At 38.0% G+C, this 18,146-nt stretch overlaps 1 protein-coding gene across 2 annotated transcripts in view; it reads right to left on the bottom strand.

Annotated features, from left to right (window-relative positions):
• prex2 (phosphatidylinositol-3,4,5-trisphosphate-dependent Rac exchange factor 2) overlaps positions 1–7,276 on the bottom strand; it is a 150,283-nt gene extending 143,007 nt beyond the window's left edge. For both annotated transcript variants that reach the window (XM_067378256.1, XM_067378257.1), the window contains exon 1: positions 6,919–7,276. In XM_067378256.1, coding sequence (XP_067234357.1) covers positions 6,919–7,056 — 138 coding nt within the window. In that variant the 5' untranslated portion in view covers positions 7,057–7,276. The remainder of the gene's footprint in view (positions 1–6,918) is intronic.
• Positions 7,277–18,146: the final 10,870 nt, after the last annotated feature.

Here is an 18,146-nt window from a genome sequence, read left to right as displayed (position 1 = left end):
TTCCTACTGGCAGTGCAAATGCAACCAGGAAAATGGCCCATATATTGTTTTTTTGTTTTTTAAAGAAGAAGCCTAACCAGTTTACAGTTGACATTTGAGGCTTAATGCTATAGAAAAGCAATAAAAAATTCAGGATGAGTTGCTTCAAACAATGTTATAAAGCTATTCAAAACATCATTCAATGTAAAATATGATAATCGTAATTAATAATTGCAATTACAATTTCAAGGGAATAATCGACAATTATGATTCCTGTCATAATCACACAGCCCTACTCAAAAGTGTCAAACAAAGTCTTGAGAGGAAATGTTTGAGACTCAAAAAATGTCAAACACTGATTCAAACAATAAAAATGCCTTAAACAATTTGAGACAAAAATAGCTCTAAGTTTTCACCAGTGATAAATGGGGGAAGAGGGCATGATGATCAAGCCAGCAAGTTTCCAGTGCAACAGATGGATAAACCAGGATTCCAAGAGGAAGAGGTCGAGGATGGAGAACTGTGACCCCAAGGAACGGGGTTGCAAGGTTCACTGCCTGGCTGGGAAATGATATAAAACCCTCCCTTTAGTATTAGTGTGGGTCATGTGACACCAACAAATCAAAAGGCCTCAGACTGAATGTAAATGAACAGAACAAGAGAAAACAAATAACAGATCCACTTAAGCATATACCTATATTGTCCTAGCTAACATCAGATTTGTGGGAAGAATCAAAATCTACAAGAACCAAAGATTCTTAGGCTAAAAGAAAAAAAAAAAAAAAGTTGCATCCCAAATGACACACTATACATTATGCACTTATAAACTATGTACTTATGCACTATGTAGTCCATGTATTCACGCCATTATAAAGCTTGGAAGAGCCAGGACATTATTTAATATAAATCAGATTGTATTCATCTGAAAGAAGAAAGTCAGATATACCTAGGATGGCTTGAGGGTGAGTAAATCATGGGGTAATTTTCATTTTTGGTTGAACTAACCCTTTAAACCACCTTTTGAATGATTGGATGTATGTCAAAGTGTTTTGGAGGTAATTTATACTTAGTTTTGTCCTGATCTGTAAAACTAAAAGTCTACGGAGTGACGAAGTATAAATACCCCATTAGACATTTGTTTAATTATTTAAGCCAGCTCTGCACTAGGTTTCATTTGTGTTTGTGGGTAAGCTGCACTTCTGTTTTCATTCTAATAAGTCAAACAGTAGGAATCCCTTATTGTCAAGTCATTTCGAAAACTGTACCACATTATCTTCAAACAAATTTCTAAATAGACAATAAGAATTGTCCACAGGGACTTTAAAAACTTGTGTTTACCCCATAAGCAAAATAAAAGTTTTTGCAATTTGTGGTGCAAAAATCCTTTTGAAGTTTTATTATTAAGCCTTTAAAAAAAGTACATTGGGTGGTCAATTCCTCTAAACCCACAGGGTATTGCAAAAGGAAAACGCTGCAGAGGGACCACTTAATCCAGAACTAAGACTCCAGAGAACACATTATGCAGAGACATGGCTCTGTTTTTCTCCTAAAGTAGGACATGAAAGCTTTCCCCCTGTTCACTTCTGTTGGATTCGCTCTACTCATGCATACTCTTGCTGGTCAGTTGTACTTCTTATTTGCTTGTTCTCATCTCACTTGAGTGACCGATATCATAAGCTCAAATGGCATATGCAGTAAAAGAGCATTGAAATGAGCTCTACTTCCCTCAGTGAGGCACTTCTTATTGAGAATCATCATTCTTAGTCTACAGTTAACAAATACAAACATGATTATCTGAAACCTCCCACTATCAGATCTATATCGAGCTGTTGCATAACCCATTCTAGGGAAATCTCTGAAGATATCTTTTAAGAGACTTCCTCTGTCTCATGTGAATTGCCAGACACTGTTCTTGGCTAATCTGATAGCTAGACACAATTGCGTTGCATGCCAAGTAACTGTCAGTTGATGCAGCTGGTATTTTACACTAAAAATAAAACTCAACAACAGCTTTTAAGAACATTCTCTCTCCAAGAACAAATTAACCGTTGCAGGCTAAATTGATCCAAACTAGCCAATCCTCCCCTGGTTTCAAACAAGGCAACTTGTCTGCCATTGTTTCCTAATTTCTTCTTACCTCTCCGGAATTCCTCCACCAGGAAATGTACTTTGCAACGGAGGGCAAAGAGCCCAGGCTCTCACGTCACAGTCCCCCTCCTGGCAATACCTCCAGGCCGGTTCGCCTGGGGAGCCATATTGTCTGGAAGCTACCCCCTTCATCTAATTTTCACAAACACAAAATGCCCTCTGTTCAGCATGGCACCAGTCCTCTGGGCCCTCCAGGCCATGAAACACCACCCCCAACAGCCATTGTCCCCTACTGTTGTTATCGTCTAACTTCACTTCTGCACAGGCTTCCTTTAGTCTCCAGAGCCTAAAACTCTGCCTTTTTTTGGTTCAGGAATCCTGGTTAAGATACATTACTGTGGAAGATGATCGTTTGAAAGCGATCAGTCACAGACCTGCAGTGGCACCCGTGGAGGCTTTGATCCTTGAGAACATGTGGGTGATATTTCCCAGTGACTTGGATTGATAAAGTTCCCTCCTTGACCTCCTAATCACACTCGGGGGTACAACGGCAAGCTTTCATCATCAAAAGGAGCACTTTTCTTCACTTCTGTTAGAATGAAGAAGTTATGTTTAGCGCTGGCAATAAAACAAACTGAAATGTTTGGCTGGAACTGCAACCCAATTGGGAATAATCGAAGTAAATGAGAACTTTTAAAGTGAGCTTTCTGAGGTTGCAAATCTGCTCAAAAACTGTCGAATTATAACAAGGCAGGAAGTCTCTGAACATATTCTCATAAACTCTTTTACAAATGAAAATAAGTGACTGGAAATACTGGATACGATGAAAAAAATAGTTGTCTTAGTGCATTGATTAGATGATTGACAGGTCATGAGGTGGTCCTTTGTGCTTACGACTACCTTTTGACTACATCCAAATGTGGTTCGAATGATCTGTGATTTGGTTAATAAAATAGACATAATGCATTATTCTGGAGGTCTGTCTCCTAATACCAAATATGACATTCTCCACTGGCTAATGATTCATTTAAATGGATTGAAATGGTCTGAACATAGTGATTTAATTTTGTTTGAATCAAAATGAAATCCTCTACACCAACATGGGAAACACTTGTGAGCATGTGAATGTGCATGAAAGCTGGGAATACAACAAATATAGTGCCTTAAACTGTCAACTTCATAGGTCTTCAGAAGAACCTCAAGACATGGATATCAGTCATGACATGTATCATCTGGTGGTTCATTTAGACTGAAACCATTTCACACTTCAGAAAACTCAAAGTGCATATCATGCTTTCTTGCTCACTTCAATTTTAGATCAATATTTAGCTTCAAACTTTAAACATGAATAAGTGATTAGTCACTAATTTTCTTATTTAAAGAATGTTTTGCTTATGTGCCTGAAAAAATATGCATTACACAAACAAAAAAAATCATTTCCTTCCTGCCTTCGATTCCCCTGTCAGGCCAAAGGGCTCACAGTATTCCATTCCTCCAGCAGAGGCAGAAACGATAGTTGGTACAGTCTCACAGTTGGCCAATCTGAGGTTTTCACTTCAGTCCACCTGCTCTGCCTCAGTTCTTGGCTCAAACTCAAAGGCATTTACCTACCGTGCTCACTGAGCCTTAGCAAATCATTGACAGATACATCCAGGGGTTAAACTGGGCCGGAGGCTTATCAGGCACACAGGCTTATCAGGGCTCGACATTAACGCTTAATTTTTTTGAAGGGGCAAGAGATGGAGAGTTTTACTTGTCTTGATTAAAACATCAATAACAAAAGTAGCTAGGGAATCACCAAAATGCAAGCATGATTCTATTACATTTAGTGTAAGTGGCGACTCATAATGGATAATTATAATATAAAATGTAAAATGTGCTGACAGTAACAAGGTTGTGCTGTTGAGGCTCGCACAGCCTCTCAAGGAGAAATTGAAACAAATGAGTGCAGCACAAAGAAAACATGCTGCTGTAAAAATTCAAAAAGTGAAGGTTTTTTATATTTATAACATATGATACAGTTACATAACATCACACGACCAAGAGTGCTGTTTTCCGCGTTATTGGAATCATGACTGAAAATGTGCCTTTACTTTTGTACATTCAATAATAAGATAATTAAGTAAATTCAATACAAGTTAATAAAGTCACTTACATTGTAGATGCATTACTGACTGTTCTATTTCAGCAGCAAAAATAGTTCCAAACAAAGATCACAACAGAACCAGCGCATCTCTCACAGCGACACTCAGCTGCGTTTTATTACTGAATGATTCAGCGTTTTGAACAAATCGATTGAGTCAAAGATTCAATGGCCCATTCCAAATCACCTGCCTCATTCTTGAATGAATCAGCCGTTTGAACGAATCATTTGAATGAATGACTAGGACAGTCACTTGCCTCTACCTACTGGCGGTTCAGTTTCATGTTTTAATTTTCCCAACATTTCTTATTTGTATATTAAAAAATGTTAGTGTTCATAGCAGAGGGCTCTGTCGACTTATTTTTTACAGTTTGTCAATTGATAAGATTTTGTAGGCTTAGCATACACATGTGCACTCCTTGAAAGCCTGAAACCACAGAGCCCCCCCACATAACAAATCTCAATTTAACCCCTGGATACATCCCTGTTGAGCCGCGCACACACTTAACGACTGTAAGGCCGATTATGAATGTAAATTGATACTTAGGACTGATCGCGCTCAAACGCGTCCAGTCAGAGCCAGTTGCGTTCAGTCAGCGATTACAGTCGGTGTTCAAATTCCATGTGCGAGTATATAAATCTGCTCCAGTTGAAGGAAACAATCGGTATGTGTGTTCAGTTCAGTCTTAGAATGTTTCAGCTAATTGTTAGCTGTTTCCCGGCTTGAGACATCCAGTATGGAGATTATAAACATACATAACATTTAGAACATTTTCCTGTTTAAGATAAAATCCTTTAATGTTAACTTAAAGGATGGGTTCACTTTCAAATTAAAATTTCCTGATAATTTACTCACCCCATGTCATCCAAGATGTTCAAAGCCCAAACGGTTGAGGTTCAAAATTGCTCAATTACAAAGTTTCATTGCAGCTTCAAAACGTTCTACACAATCCCAGACGAGGAATAAGGGTCTTATCTAGAGAAACCATCGCTCATTTTCTTAAAAAAAAAAAATTGTATACATTTTAACCATAAACTAGCTCTCTTCTTCTTCTTCTCTATTTGAATTACGGCAGTGTACACTGCTAAGTGTATTACTGCCCTCCACAGGTCAAAGTTTGTACTAATTGTTATATACTTGCACTAGCATATTGTATATGACAATTTAGTTCAAACTTTGCCACATGGAGGGCAGTAATACACTTAGCAGCGTCTACACTGCCGATGGTTTCTCTAGATAAGACCCTTATTTCTCGTCTGGGATCGCTGTAAAATGTAATTTTGATCTTCAACCGTTTGGGCTCCATTGAAGTCCACTATATGGAGAAAAATCCTGGAATGTTTTCATCGAAAACCTTAATTTCTTTTTGACTGAAGAAAGAAAGACATGAACATCTTGGATGACATGGGGGTGAGTAAATTATCAGGAAATTTTAATTTGAAAGTGAACTAATCCTTTTAATTTTAATACGCAAGCTTCAGTGTTGATATCTCTGTTTATCCTAGACAGCAAAAACATCAAATTGAGACTTTTGTTCAAGTCATCTACTTCTCAGATGTTTATCCTGAGAAAACGTTCTCAACAATGTCTGAAACTCTGCCAGGTTTTGCCAAAATACCTGCAATCAAAACATGTCAATACAAATGAAAACATTTCTTATCAGATTCTTCCAAGACTAAATCATCCAAACTATGCTGTTCAGAGTATATGCTTGCTGCATGCCAACATTTGTGTCTCATTTGTGTCTATTTTAATTTTAGGAGAAACATCTGAGGCAAAATTGATAGGCCTTGGTTAAAATAGACAACTGAGAGCTATACAACCTCTGAACAACAAACTTTCTCTGTAAATACAAACATTGACTGCTGGTCAACAGAAACTGGAGAGAAGCGCTCCAAAACAAGAAGCACACATTAAATTGAGACAAATTACTCTGGGCCTTTTCTTCTTAGATAGAACTTCAAACCAAATCGATGAGCGGGATTGACAGGCATGTCACGGTCTGGGTTTTGAGGTCAACCGCAAGACCTCTGTTGCTGCTCATTCACTTCAAGTCCAAGCACGGCCAAACTAAACAGACGCGTTCAGTAGGCTACAGCCCATCTACTGCAAGCGAGCGACGCGACAACAAAGCAAGAACGCGCCCATTCAGGGTGCGAATTATGTCCTGGGTGTCTGACCACTTGTCCAAATTAATACCTTAAACGCACATATTTTTGCAAATGAGAATAAATAAGTTTAAATGTTTCAACAGCGACAAAAATATTTACTTTAGCCAAAGATGTTAAAAACTGATGAGTAACCATAGCAACAGTACGCCGCTCGCACGCAAAAAACGTTAGTTCTATGTTTAAAAAGTATTTTACAAACCTGACATTTGGCAAATTGTGCTAGCTGACGCAAATGATGATGAAACACCTTTAGCCTAATAGTCGAGCACCTGAAAATCGCATAATTCGTTATTTCCTACCATTATAATCAAATAGTCTGTAAGCTAGTCTGTAAGTTTAGCTACATAGTTTAACTTTGATCAAACCGTTCAATGTTCGCGCGCAGTTCTGGACTCAACGCGCGCGCTTGCAGTAGGTGTTTATTTGATGATAACGGGAGCGTTCAACTTTGTCGGGTGGCAAGCCATATAGATGATGAAGATATAGGCTACATTTAAAAGACTAAATTATCTAATGAAACAATTAGTCGCACTTACCGAGAGAAACTCCAGCGTCCCAACATAATCCCGTTCGGTCTTCAGAAGTTCATTCAAAACACAAACTCGCAAACGAAGCTGTTTCTCTAAATCTTTTCCACTTTCGGCTCTGTGCTCGGCTTTGCTCTCCTCAGTCATTTCGATGGTATTCTTAAGAGTCTTCAAAGTTGTACCACGATAAGTTTAAACGAACTGACGCCGGCTGGAGGTTTGAAACATGGTTTAAAAAAAAGAAGCAGCGGAAAAATTCAGAACAAATGAACGCAATTAAAAAACAATCTACGAACCGGCTGCATTCAGAAGCAGCATCAAAGTTCAGCACTACTCTACACGCCTGAGAAAAGTGTAGTAATGGCTTTTGGACATCAATCAAAAACTTTGGTCCATGTGACTCCCAAGACCTTCATCCTAAATCCAACCTCCCTCCAGCATGAACAGGACAGGAAAGAAATGGCTGGGAATTCGTGCCAGCACAGTGGGGAAATGTTGATGACATTGGGGGTAATTACAAATGCAAGACTTTCCCAGACTCCAATATTAGCTACATTTCTTTGAAAATGAATGGCACTGAAGAGTATATGAGTTATGTTAGTTATGTAGCATGTAATGATGTAATAAGAAAATGTTTAAAATTCTTCACAGATAATTCAAGCTTTGGAACGTTTTTTCAATATTAAATATAATTGTGAGAAACTTGATTGTGTTCTCTTGACTTGAAAAAAGAAAAGAAAAAGCAAGTAAATTGAGCTTATACGGTTATTCAGTTCTTTTTACCTTAACATAAACCATATAACAGTGTCAAACATGACATGCATCAATGAATACATCCATCTTTAAGTTAAATAATAACAAATTGAAGAGGAGTTAGAAAGAGAAAACCTTTAGACTTCATGAGGATCATCATATGTTCCCATAATTCTTTGTATTCCATACTTGCAAAGATTCAAATTTAGCATAAACCTATAAGAAACAATTAATTTCATGATTTTCTTCTTATTTAACAACATTTTTAGTGCATGAAAACCCCCGTCAAATCTATAAAAGCAGTGAGAATGCCCTTTCTCCGGATGATATTTGACTCTCAAGCATGGAGGTCTATAATGTGGCCTGTGCTCTTGTGTTCTCAGCAGCAGCCTGCTTACTTCACTCTACGGTCCGAGTGTTTGCCCTGTGCAGTGTCTGCCAAATTGAAATAGCTCAATAAAATTTGATCAGCCGAGCCAAATATTTAATACCACACATTTATTGACTCACTGAGCACGGTATCCTCTGGAGGAGCGCTGGAGTGGTCAAATCAGAGGCCATCAACTAGCCTGGGTTAAAATGTTATGAATGATGTGACCTGATACATGTTTAGTTTATGAAGACATGAGATACAGCAGCATCAGAGCTGAGGAAGTGGGAGGATGTGGCACTTCTTTATTGCTATCAGACACTGCCCTCTTGTGTTAGAAAATGACATCTAAAAGATATGGATTTTTAAGTTGCATTTACCCTTGGTCTCTCAATTGCTAATATGTCCAATAATTCATATAAATTGGTTGCAGAAGTATAATCGTATCATTCTAAAGGAGTCTTTAGAGAATCGTGCTTGTAAAGAGTCTTCGGCTACTGTAGGGCATTATACTTAAGCCAACCTGAAAAAAAAAATAAAAAAAATAAAATAAAATAAAATAAAATATATATATATATATATATATATATATATATATATATATATATATATATATATATATATATATATATATATATATATATATATATGTCATTGCATTACAACAGCTATAATAAACCAAGTAACATTTGTTAGAAAGATAACAATCTCAAAGTCACAAAAAATGTTTAAGTGTTTTTTTAAATGATTTAACAACTGATATACTACTCAAAGTTAAGACAAAAAAGTATTTGGACCCTTTATGGTTGTCAAATGTGGAACATGTTCATAGTTAATGTGATGAAGTTGGTTAGTTTGCAATTACTGAACATTTGAGTGCAATTACTGAACAAAAACATAAAAAATGTGATGTTTTAGCATAATTTGTTTTACAGGTGCCACTTGATTTTTTTAAATGAAATAAATGTATACACTTTTAAATTTATACACTGTTACATGTCCAAATACTTTAGGAACACCTGTAATTATTCATAGTAAATACTATAATGCTCATAATGACTCCTGACCAGTAGATGGCAGCTTTGTCACTTCCGTGGGATTGAGAGAACATCAAATCCTTTTACAGGTTTCATTGAATTGAACTGACAGCATTGATGGTACCAGCAAATGGTTCCCACAAAACATGACCCGCTAAACATGCTAAATATTGTCTATAATGAAATGGAAATGCAGGGCTTCAATGAGGGTTAGATGGAAAATATCATTATCTTTGTATACCAACAATAAAAGTCAATGGAAAGTCTCCACCTGTCAGGTATGTTCAGTTTGTGTTCTATTTTAGTTTTTCCTGTGCCTGCCCGTCAGTGTTCCTAGTTAGTTTTATTTATATGCTCCTTTGTCATGTGATTATTGTAATCCATACATGACATAAACATGATAGAAAAAAAATACAGTAGTGGCCAAAAGTGATGCCCAGAAGGGATATTTGCACAATATTTGCTTTTAATGACGCTTCAGGTTCTATTAAACAATAAAAATATGAGGAGTATGTTATATTGGGAAGAAGAAAACACTAAACTTGGTTAAAGCTGCAGTCCGTAACTTTTTTTTTTTTGGTTAAAAATTATCCAAAATCAATTTCAATCACGATTTAAAGGTGCCCTAGAATCAAAATTTGAATTTATCTCGGCATAGTTAAATAACAACAGTTCAGTACATGGAAAAGACATACATTGAGTTTCAAACCCCATTGCTTCCTCCTTCTTATATAAATCTCATTTGTTTAAAAGACTTTCGGAAAACAAACAGATCTCAACATAACACTGACTGTTACGTAACAGTCGGGATCATTTATATGTATGACCCCAATATTTGCATATACGCCAGCTCATGTTCAAGGCATTAGACAAGGAAAGGCAGTATTAACGTCTGGATCTTTGCACAGACAAGGTAAGCAAACAAGAACAACAGCGAAAAATGGCAGATGGAGCAATAATAACTGACATGATCCATGATAGCATGATATTTTTAGTGATATTTGTAAATTGTCTTTCTAAATGTTTCATTAGCATGTTGCTAATGTACTGTTAAATGTGGTTAAAGTTACCATCGTTTCTTACTTGTATTCACGGAGACAAGAGCCGTCACTATTTTCATTTTTTAAACACTTGCTGTCTGTATAATTCATAAACACAACTTCATTCTTCATAAATCTCTCCAACAGTGTAGCATTAGCCGTTAGCCACAGAGCATAGCCTCAAACTCACACAGAATCAAACGTAAACATCAAAATAAATACTTTAATCACATAATTTGAAGAATGCCTACAGCATGCATGACGAACATCTTGTAAAGATCCATTTGAGGGTTATATTAGCTGTGTGAACTTTGTAAATGCACTGTAATATAGTCGAGAGCTCGTGTGGCAGGGAGCAGGCGAATTAAAGGGGCGGCGCGCTGCCAAAATCAGTGTATAGTTAATGATGCCCCAAAATAGGCAGTTAAAAAAATTTATTTAAAAAAATCTATTGGGTATTTTGAGCTGAAACTTCACAGACACATTCAGGGGACACATTAGACTTATATTACATCTTGTGAAAAAGCATTATTGGGCACCTTTAATCACCATTGGTAGCGCAATTTATTGTAATGCTTTTTTCCCCAGTTGGTCAGAACAAAAGTGGCAGATTTGTTACTTACTTGTTCAGATGACATTTTCCGGTGAAAATTCTTATTTTTGTCATACTTCCAAGACCACAATCTGTGATTCAGAAGTACCAGTACAGTATCGACTGGTGCGGTGACTGACAGCCACATATTCACCTCAAAATATTAGATTCATCTGCGCTGAGGAGCTGTGCCGATGCACAACCCATGATAATTCCACGAATAACTGCAATTGCAGGTTTCAATCAGAGATGGCGACAAAGAGGCAAAACTTACAGACTGCAGCTTTAAGGTACTAAAATAACAAAAATAATTTGGCAAGGAAGGCGAACTCCAGCATATAATTAAATATGGGTTTTATTGTATGGGAAAAAAAGACAGAAAAACAGAAAGCTCACAAGAAATAAAGCATACATTCACTACAATGTAATCAGATTGACTCACTGCATATGTGTCATGCTTAATTTTTTCCAATCCTCCTTAAGTTCTACCCAAAGTTGAGCTTCATTCAATCTGATTCTGATTAATTGGAAGACCTGCATAACTTAGGCTATCACAATTCAGGTTTATAATTTCCCAAAGGTTTTCAATGGCTTTAAGGTCAGAGGACTGAGGAGGCCACTTAAAGTCTTCAAAATGCTGAGCATGATCACTTTCATTTCACGCAACTTTCTAGCATTCGCCATGTGTTTGCGATTGTCATCATGTAGGAAAACATCTCCAAACAGATCTTCTATACTTTGCTGCATTGTGTTCAGCAGGATTCCCAAGTACTGGTCTATTTTCAAAGTGCCTGCAACTTTGTAGATCCTTCCAACACCTGTTGAAGATATGCATCCCCAATACCATTATGTTTCCCCTGCCGTGCTTAATGGCGCCATGGCATGCATGCATGAGTCATCTCCTACGAGCATATACACCATATAATGCTAGGTTGTTAACGTTTGACTTGTCGGACTGCAGAACACAGCTTTCATACTCCAATCCTTATGTTCTTTGGCAAATGCAAGATGTTTTTTGGCTTTGTTAACTTTTTACATGGTTCATTGGCTTACAGTTCAAGATGAAATTGGTGGTTAGAGGTCTCATCCAGGTTTTTAGAAGCTGTTTTGAGGTGGTCCCACATTCAGGTGATTTTCATCCTCCTGTGAAAATACTCACTAGTCTTACTTGACTTCTTTACATTCTGTATGGTAGTGGTCTCACGGTGCTTTGAAATAATTCTCTGGACATTGTGACCATTCACATCCTTCACATGAGCAATATCCAAAACCGACTGACCAGATATAGCCATTTCAACAATATCCTCCTTGTTTGCAGAGAACAGCCCCTTCCATCTGGCCATTTTCACTAAAACCCACAAAATAATATCTAATAATAAAGCTAATAGTAGCTGCTACATAGTGATTTGTTGAATTATAGGCTGTGAATAATGAGTGCAAGATTGGTACCACATTTGACCACTTGGACAAAAATGATGTCATAACAAATGATACAATTGAAACGTGGAACACATACATTAGTTTTACACTGCAGGCACAGCTTCACAAATAAATTTCTAATAAAACTGTTTAAAAATAAAGTGCGTAGAAGCCAATTTTCCTAGGTCAGGCATCACTTTTGGCCACTAATTTATACACACACACACACACACAAACAACTTTACACATCCGCCACCCCCATTTTTTTCTTTTTTTCTTTTGCTTAGAATCACAGAGGTTTTATTTCCCTTTGAAATAATGCCCTCATTTTACACAACTCCACCTCAAACATCTGCAAACATCTGAAGTAGAATTTATCTGACCTATGGCTGTGAAGAAAAACATTTTCAGGGCTATGACAGATAAAGTGCTACATAAATATGGGCATGTTTCTTCAAATTCATATATCTCTGTCTCAGTTCACTTCACCCCGCATCTCTTTCCAGACCGGGGATTCAGCATGTACTCAAAGTGCCTGAGAAAAAGAAGTGTGATCTTACCTTTTTCTACATATATATATACAGTATCTCAAAGAAGTGAGTACACCCCTCACATTTTTGTAAATATTTTATTATATATTTTTATGTGACAGCGCTGAAGAAATGACACTTTGCTACAATGTAAAGTAGTGAGTGTACAGCTTGTGTAAATTTGCTGTCCCCCCAAAATAACTCAACACACAGCCATTAATGTCTAAACCGCTGGCCACAAAAGTGAGTACACCCCTAAGTGAAAATGTCCAAATTGGGCCCAATTAGCCATTTTCTCTCCCCGGTGTCATGTGACTCGTTAGTGTCACAAGGTCTCAGGTGTGAATGGGGAGCAGGTGTGTTAAATTTGGTGTTATCGCTCTCACTCTCTCATACTGGTCACTGGAAATTCAACATGGCACCTCATGGTACAAACATGGCAAAGAACTCTCTGAGGATCTGAAAAAAAAATTGTTGATCTACATAAAGATGGCGTAGGCTATACGAAGATTGCCAAGACCCTGAAACTGAGCTGCAGCACGGTGGCCAAGACCATACAGCAGTTTAACAGGACAGGTTCCACTCAGAACAGGCCTCGCCATGGTCAGCCAAAGAAGTTGAGTGCACATGCTCAGCGTCATATCCAGAGGTTGTGTTTGGGAAATAGATGTATGAGTGCTGCCAGCATTGCTGCAGAGGTTGAAGGGGTGGGGGGTCAGCCTGTCAGTGCTCAGACCATACGCGGCACACTGTATCAAATTGGTCTGCGTGGCTGTCGTCCCAGACTGAAGCCTCTTCTAAAGAGGATGCACAAGAAAGCCCGCAAACAGTTTGCTGAAGACAAGCAGACTAAGGACATGGATTAGTGGAACCATGTCCTGTGGTCTGATGAGACCAAGATAAACTTATTTGGTTCAGATGGTGTCAAGCGTGTGTGGCGGCAACCAGGTGAGGAGTACAAAGACAAGTGTGTCTTGCCTAAAGTCAAGCATGGTGATGGGAGTGTCATTGTCTGGGTCTGCATGAGTGCTGCCGGCACTGGGGAACTACAGTTTATTCAGGGAACCATGAATGAGCAGAGCATGATCCCCTCCCTTTGGAGACTGGGCCGCAGGGCAGTATTCCAATATGATAACGACCCCAAACACACCTCCAAGACAACCATTACCTTGCTAAAGAAGCTGAGGGAAAAGGTGATGGACTGGCCAAGCATGTCTCCAGACCTAAACCCTATTGAGCATCTGCAGGGCATCCTCAAACGGAAGGTGGAGGAGCGTAAGGCCTATAACATCCACCAGCTCTGTGATGTCGTCATGGAGGAGTGGAAGAGGACTCCAGTGTTAACCTGTGAAGCTCTGGTGAACTCCATGCCCAAGAGGGTTAAGGCAGTGCTGGAAAATAATGGTGGCCGCACAAAATATTGACACTTTGGGCCCAATTTGGACATTTTCACTTAGGGGTGTACTCACTTTTGTGGTCAGCGGTTTAGACATTAATGGCTGTGTGTTGAGTTATTTTGAGGGGACAGCAAATTTACACTGTTATACATGCTGTACACTCTCTAATTTACATTGCAGCAAAGTGTCATTTCTACAGTGTTGTCACATGGAAAGATATAACAACATATTTACAAAAATGTGAGGGGTGTACTCACTTCTGTGAGATACTGTATATATATTGGCTATACATGCACACATACAAATGACTCCAGTCTGTAAGATGAATCTTTTGTAGATTACACTCAGAATCTAGTACAGGTGTCTGAGAAGAGATAAAATAACACATGGTTATTAGTTCCTGTAGGTCATAACAAATATGGTGACACCTAATTATACAAATACACATTTTCACACTCTTAAGGAAGCCAAAAACAACAGTAGGAAAGCCAGGTCTCAAACAAATATAGCCCTATAGCCGACTAATGCTTATGGAACAAAACAAGGTGATGTTTTCCAGCACACAAGCTGGTTGCTAGGGTGCTCTGGGTGGTTGCTAGGTGGTTGCTTACTGGCCCAGGTCAAAAGCACCTTCAAGACTCTCTTCTGGTTTCTCCATCATAAACAGTAAAAAATGGTAGCACTTTATTTTATAGTCCTGTTTTGCGTACACACATACGATGTACTTATTATTGTAATTGCAATAACTGGGTAATAACCAGGTACTAACATTGAACCTACCCCTAAACCTAACCTTAACCTATGTAGTTCCCTTATATTACCCAGTACTTTCATAGGTATGGACATGTAAGTGCATGTGCCATTGGTGGGATTAAAACATGATATATAGTGGGATCAAACATATTCCTTTCCTATATAGAGCATGATGAATTATACAGTGTCTGAAATCATGTGTTTTTTTAACTCTGCTTTCATCTTCTGAGGTTCAGCAGCAGATAATGACAGAAGATCTGTCTCCACTAGAGCGGGAAGATCAGTAGGAGGAGTGGGAGGGACGGTTCTCTAGAAAGTAAATTGTCTATCCCCATCCACAGGTAATTTTATGCTGGTTTTGTCTTTCTGATACATTTTCTTCTCATACCAACTCTCTCTCTCAAGTTTAATAGGACACAGATATTGAGTGAGAAATGTGCAGCTCTACAACAAAGCCCAATTTCCCATAAATCAGCAGACTGGGATAACAACTCTATTCCTCACAACTATGATGTCACCCTATTGTGGCTGTCTGAAGATGATACAAATGTGTTTTCATTTGGTTCTCGTCCGTGGCTTTCACATTTTCTGAGACAGTGACCTTTTATCTCTTTTAGCACCAGGGCTTCACTTGCTGGTTTCTATTACATAATGACTTCACACAAGCTTCACTCTGACTGAGATATATGGCAGGCAATAAAAGAATGAACAGATTTAAGGTCTCACCAAATAAATGTCTGTGGAACATGTGTGTTATACAGAGTAAAGGGATCGGTACAAATCAAATTTGGTCAGGCATTGACAAATAAGGACCCCATTTAGTGGGTGAATGAACTGAGTTTACATGTAGATGCAACTTGAGTTGAAGTGGTGGCATTTTAAATTCTGGAAATGAAGTTCATCCCTTTAACATTTCTCATACACGCATTCATACATGCAAAACTGTACTAAAACACTCTTATGCGGATTCAACGAATCTACAATGTTAAGCAAACATTTTGATCAGTGTTGTATGATTCCTGAACGAATGACTCTTGTGAACCATTTTAGTGATTTAAAAACATAGAGAGCAACTGCAGTCAAACTTCCCGAAATGATTCAAATGAGCCAGTTCATTTTAGTGAAACGAAAACAGACAGTGCGATCAGTGTGTACTTCGATTCCCAAGAAAATGATTCATATGAGCCGAGTTCTTCTGAAAGGATTCCTTTTAATGAAACCAAATGAATGTGACCAGGATAATTAGTTTCCCGAAGGAATGACTGTAATAAGTCAAACCGACTAATTTTTTAGTAAATCGAAAACATACAAACATTCTTGGTTACAAACATTCTTTCAAATATCTTCCTTTGTGTTCAGCAGAACAAAGAAATTTGTACAGGTTTGGAACAACTTGAGGGGGAGTAAATGATGACAGAATTTTCATTTTTGGGTGAACTATCCCTTTAAAACTATTACTTGTATTAATCGCAAATGGGCAAAAGATTCATATGAGCTGAGATCTTTTGAAAAGATTCCCTTTAGTGAAACCAAAACAAACATGGTCAGGATAGTTAGATTCTTGAAGGAATGGCTGTAATGAGTCACTTAGTAAATCGAAAACATACAGCGTATTAATACTAATAATAATCACAAGATTTAAAACAGCATATCTGTCATTTGTAAACAACGAAGTGTTTGCATGACTTGCCATTTCATCTGCAATCCCAAACAGGCCACACATTTATTCATGTACATTGGAACAGCAATAAAAATATTAGTACCATGTTCAGACAGTAGTCGTTTAAAAAACCAGTATTACTTCCAAACCTCCAGGCTTGAAGGACTTGTGTACTTAACTGTCTTTTACTACCACAAAGCTATAAAGGTGTTTCCCTTTACAGCATCCCTGCAATCAGAGGTCCAAACAAACCACCTTCAGTCTTCACCGCCCACCCTATGTATTTATTTAAACTCCTCTGGTCCTCCACAAACTGTAAACATGATCTGCTCTGGTTGGAAACCAAGTCCTGAATATGCTACTGTATGTCAACCTGTCCATATTCCTCACAAACACTTCAGGGCTGTTTTTATTGAGTGCAAAACTCAACCACTGGTCAGAAACATGATTCTGTTGGGCAGCACATGTGGGGAAGCTGGTAAACGGCTATTTTTGTTATTGCTGAACGCAGGAGTTTTATGATTCTTTTCAATGCGGTGGGCAATTTATGCAGGCTATATTGAGGACAAAAAATATGGTAGACATCAGCAATTACGACAAGTGTGAAATTAAAGTCACTGTTAAATGCTAGGCCTAATTGCTTCCTTTAAGTTAGTTAGAAGATGCCATAGCTAATTAACTTGCCTGAAAAAAAGCAAATGTGCAATGCAAGAATGATAGAATATCAATTTGAAGTTTTATTAAATATTTTTTGCCTGAGAATTCTCCTTCGAAGTCTTCGTTTTCTACTTAGGACCAGCTTTTCCAGGATCAGCTTTCCTGTCAGTGCCTGTCTGTGAGGGTAATTTGTTGAACAGTAATTGGGTGTAAAACAGGTGGCGGAGTGTTGACACAGGGGGAAGCATTTGAAAAATGTGCTGCTGCCATGCAATTACAAAGCCCTGCTGGTTCAAGACCTTTAACCGCACTACAGACTGATAAATACAGAATCAAACTGAGGAATGCTGTGGCTACAATTAAAGGTAGTCACCAAGAGCTGGTGGGAGCAATACTCAAAACAAATGTCAGTTGCTAATGCTAGCTACCTCTAGCTGCCAAGTAAGACATGTTCCTGGATCAACATATTTTGTTGATCCTGGAACATTCCTGTCTTAAAATTTAGTCTTAACCCTATTCCTATCCCTAAACCTAATCCTACCTATAACTTATCCCTAAAATCATAGGGGAAAGATATGTGAATAACACTGATGTAGAAGCACCTAAACCTGGTTGCAAGCCTAAACTTGACATAAATGGTAAACTTGTCCCTCAAATCTGATTGGTTGATTGGAATGTTGTTCAAGGATCAAGAAAGATGTTGATCCAGGAACATGTTGTACTTGGTGAAATCACATTCACCCTCTGGGATGATAGGATGAAAGGAAGAATTAAATGAAAGAATAAATATAATCGGTCAGATATAAGCCTTGGTGGATGAAAGAGGGACCCCATGTGACACATTAGATAAAATGTAATGTGTTGTTTTCATCTATATAGGCTACCATATTACATTTTGTGTATAATAAAATTAGCCTGGCAGATTATAAAACCAGCATGGGAAAACCCACAGACATACATTGAAGGAGAAACAGAGGTATATCCATTGTTCGGAATATCATAGAAACTTGGAGTGGGCTCTTTTTACTT

The sequence above is a fragment of the Chanodichthys erythropterus genome, chromosome 23, assembly GCF_024489055.1.
Source record: "Chanodichthys erythropterus isolate Z2021 chromosome 23, ASM2448905v1, whole genome shotgun sequence".
NCBI classification, from domain to species: Eukaryota; Metazoa; Chordata; class Actinopteri; order Cypriniformes; family Xenocyprididae; genus Chanodichthys; species Chanodichthys erythropterus.
This window is presented reverse-complemented; position numbering and strand designations above follow the sequence as displayed.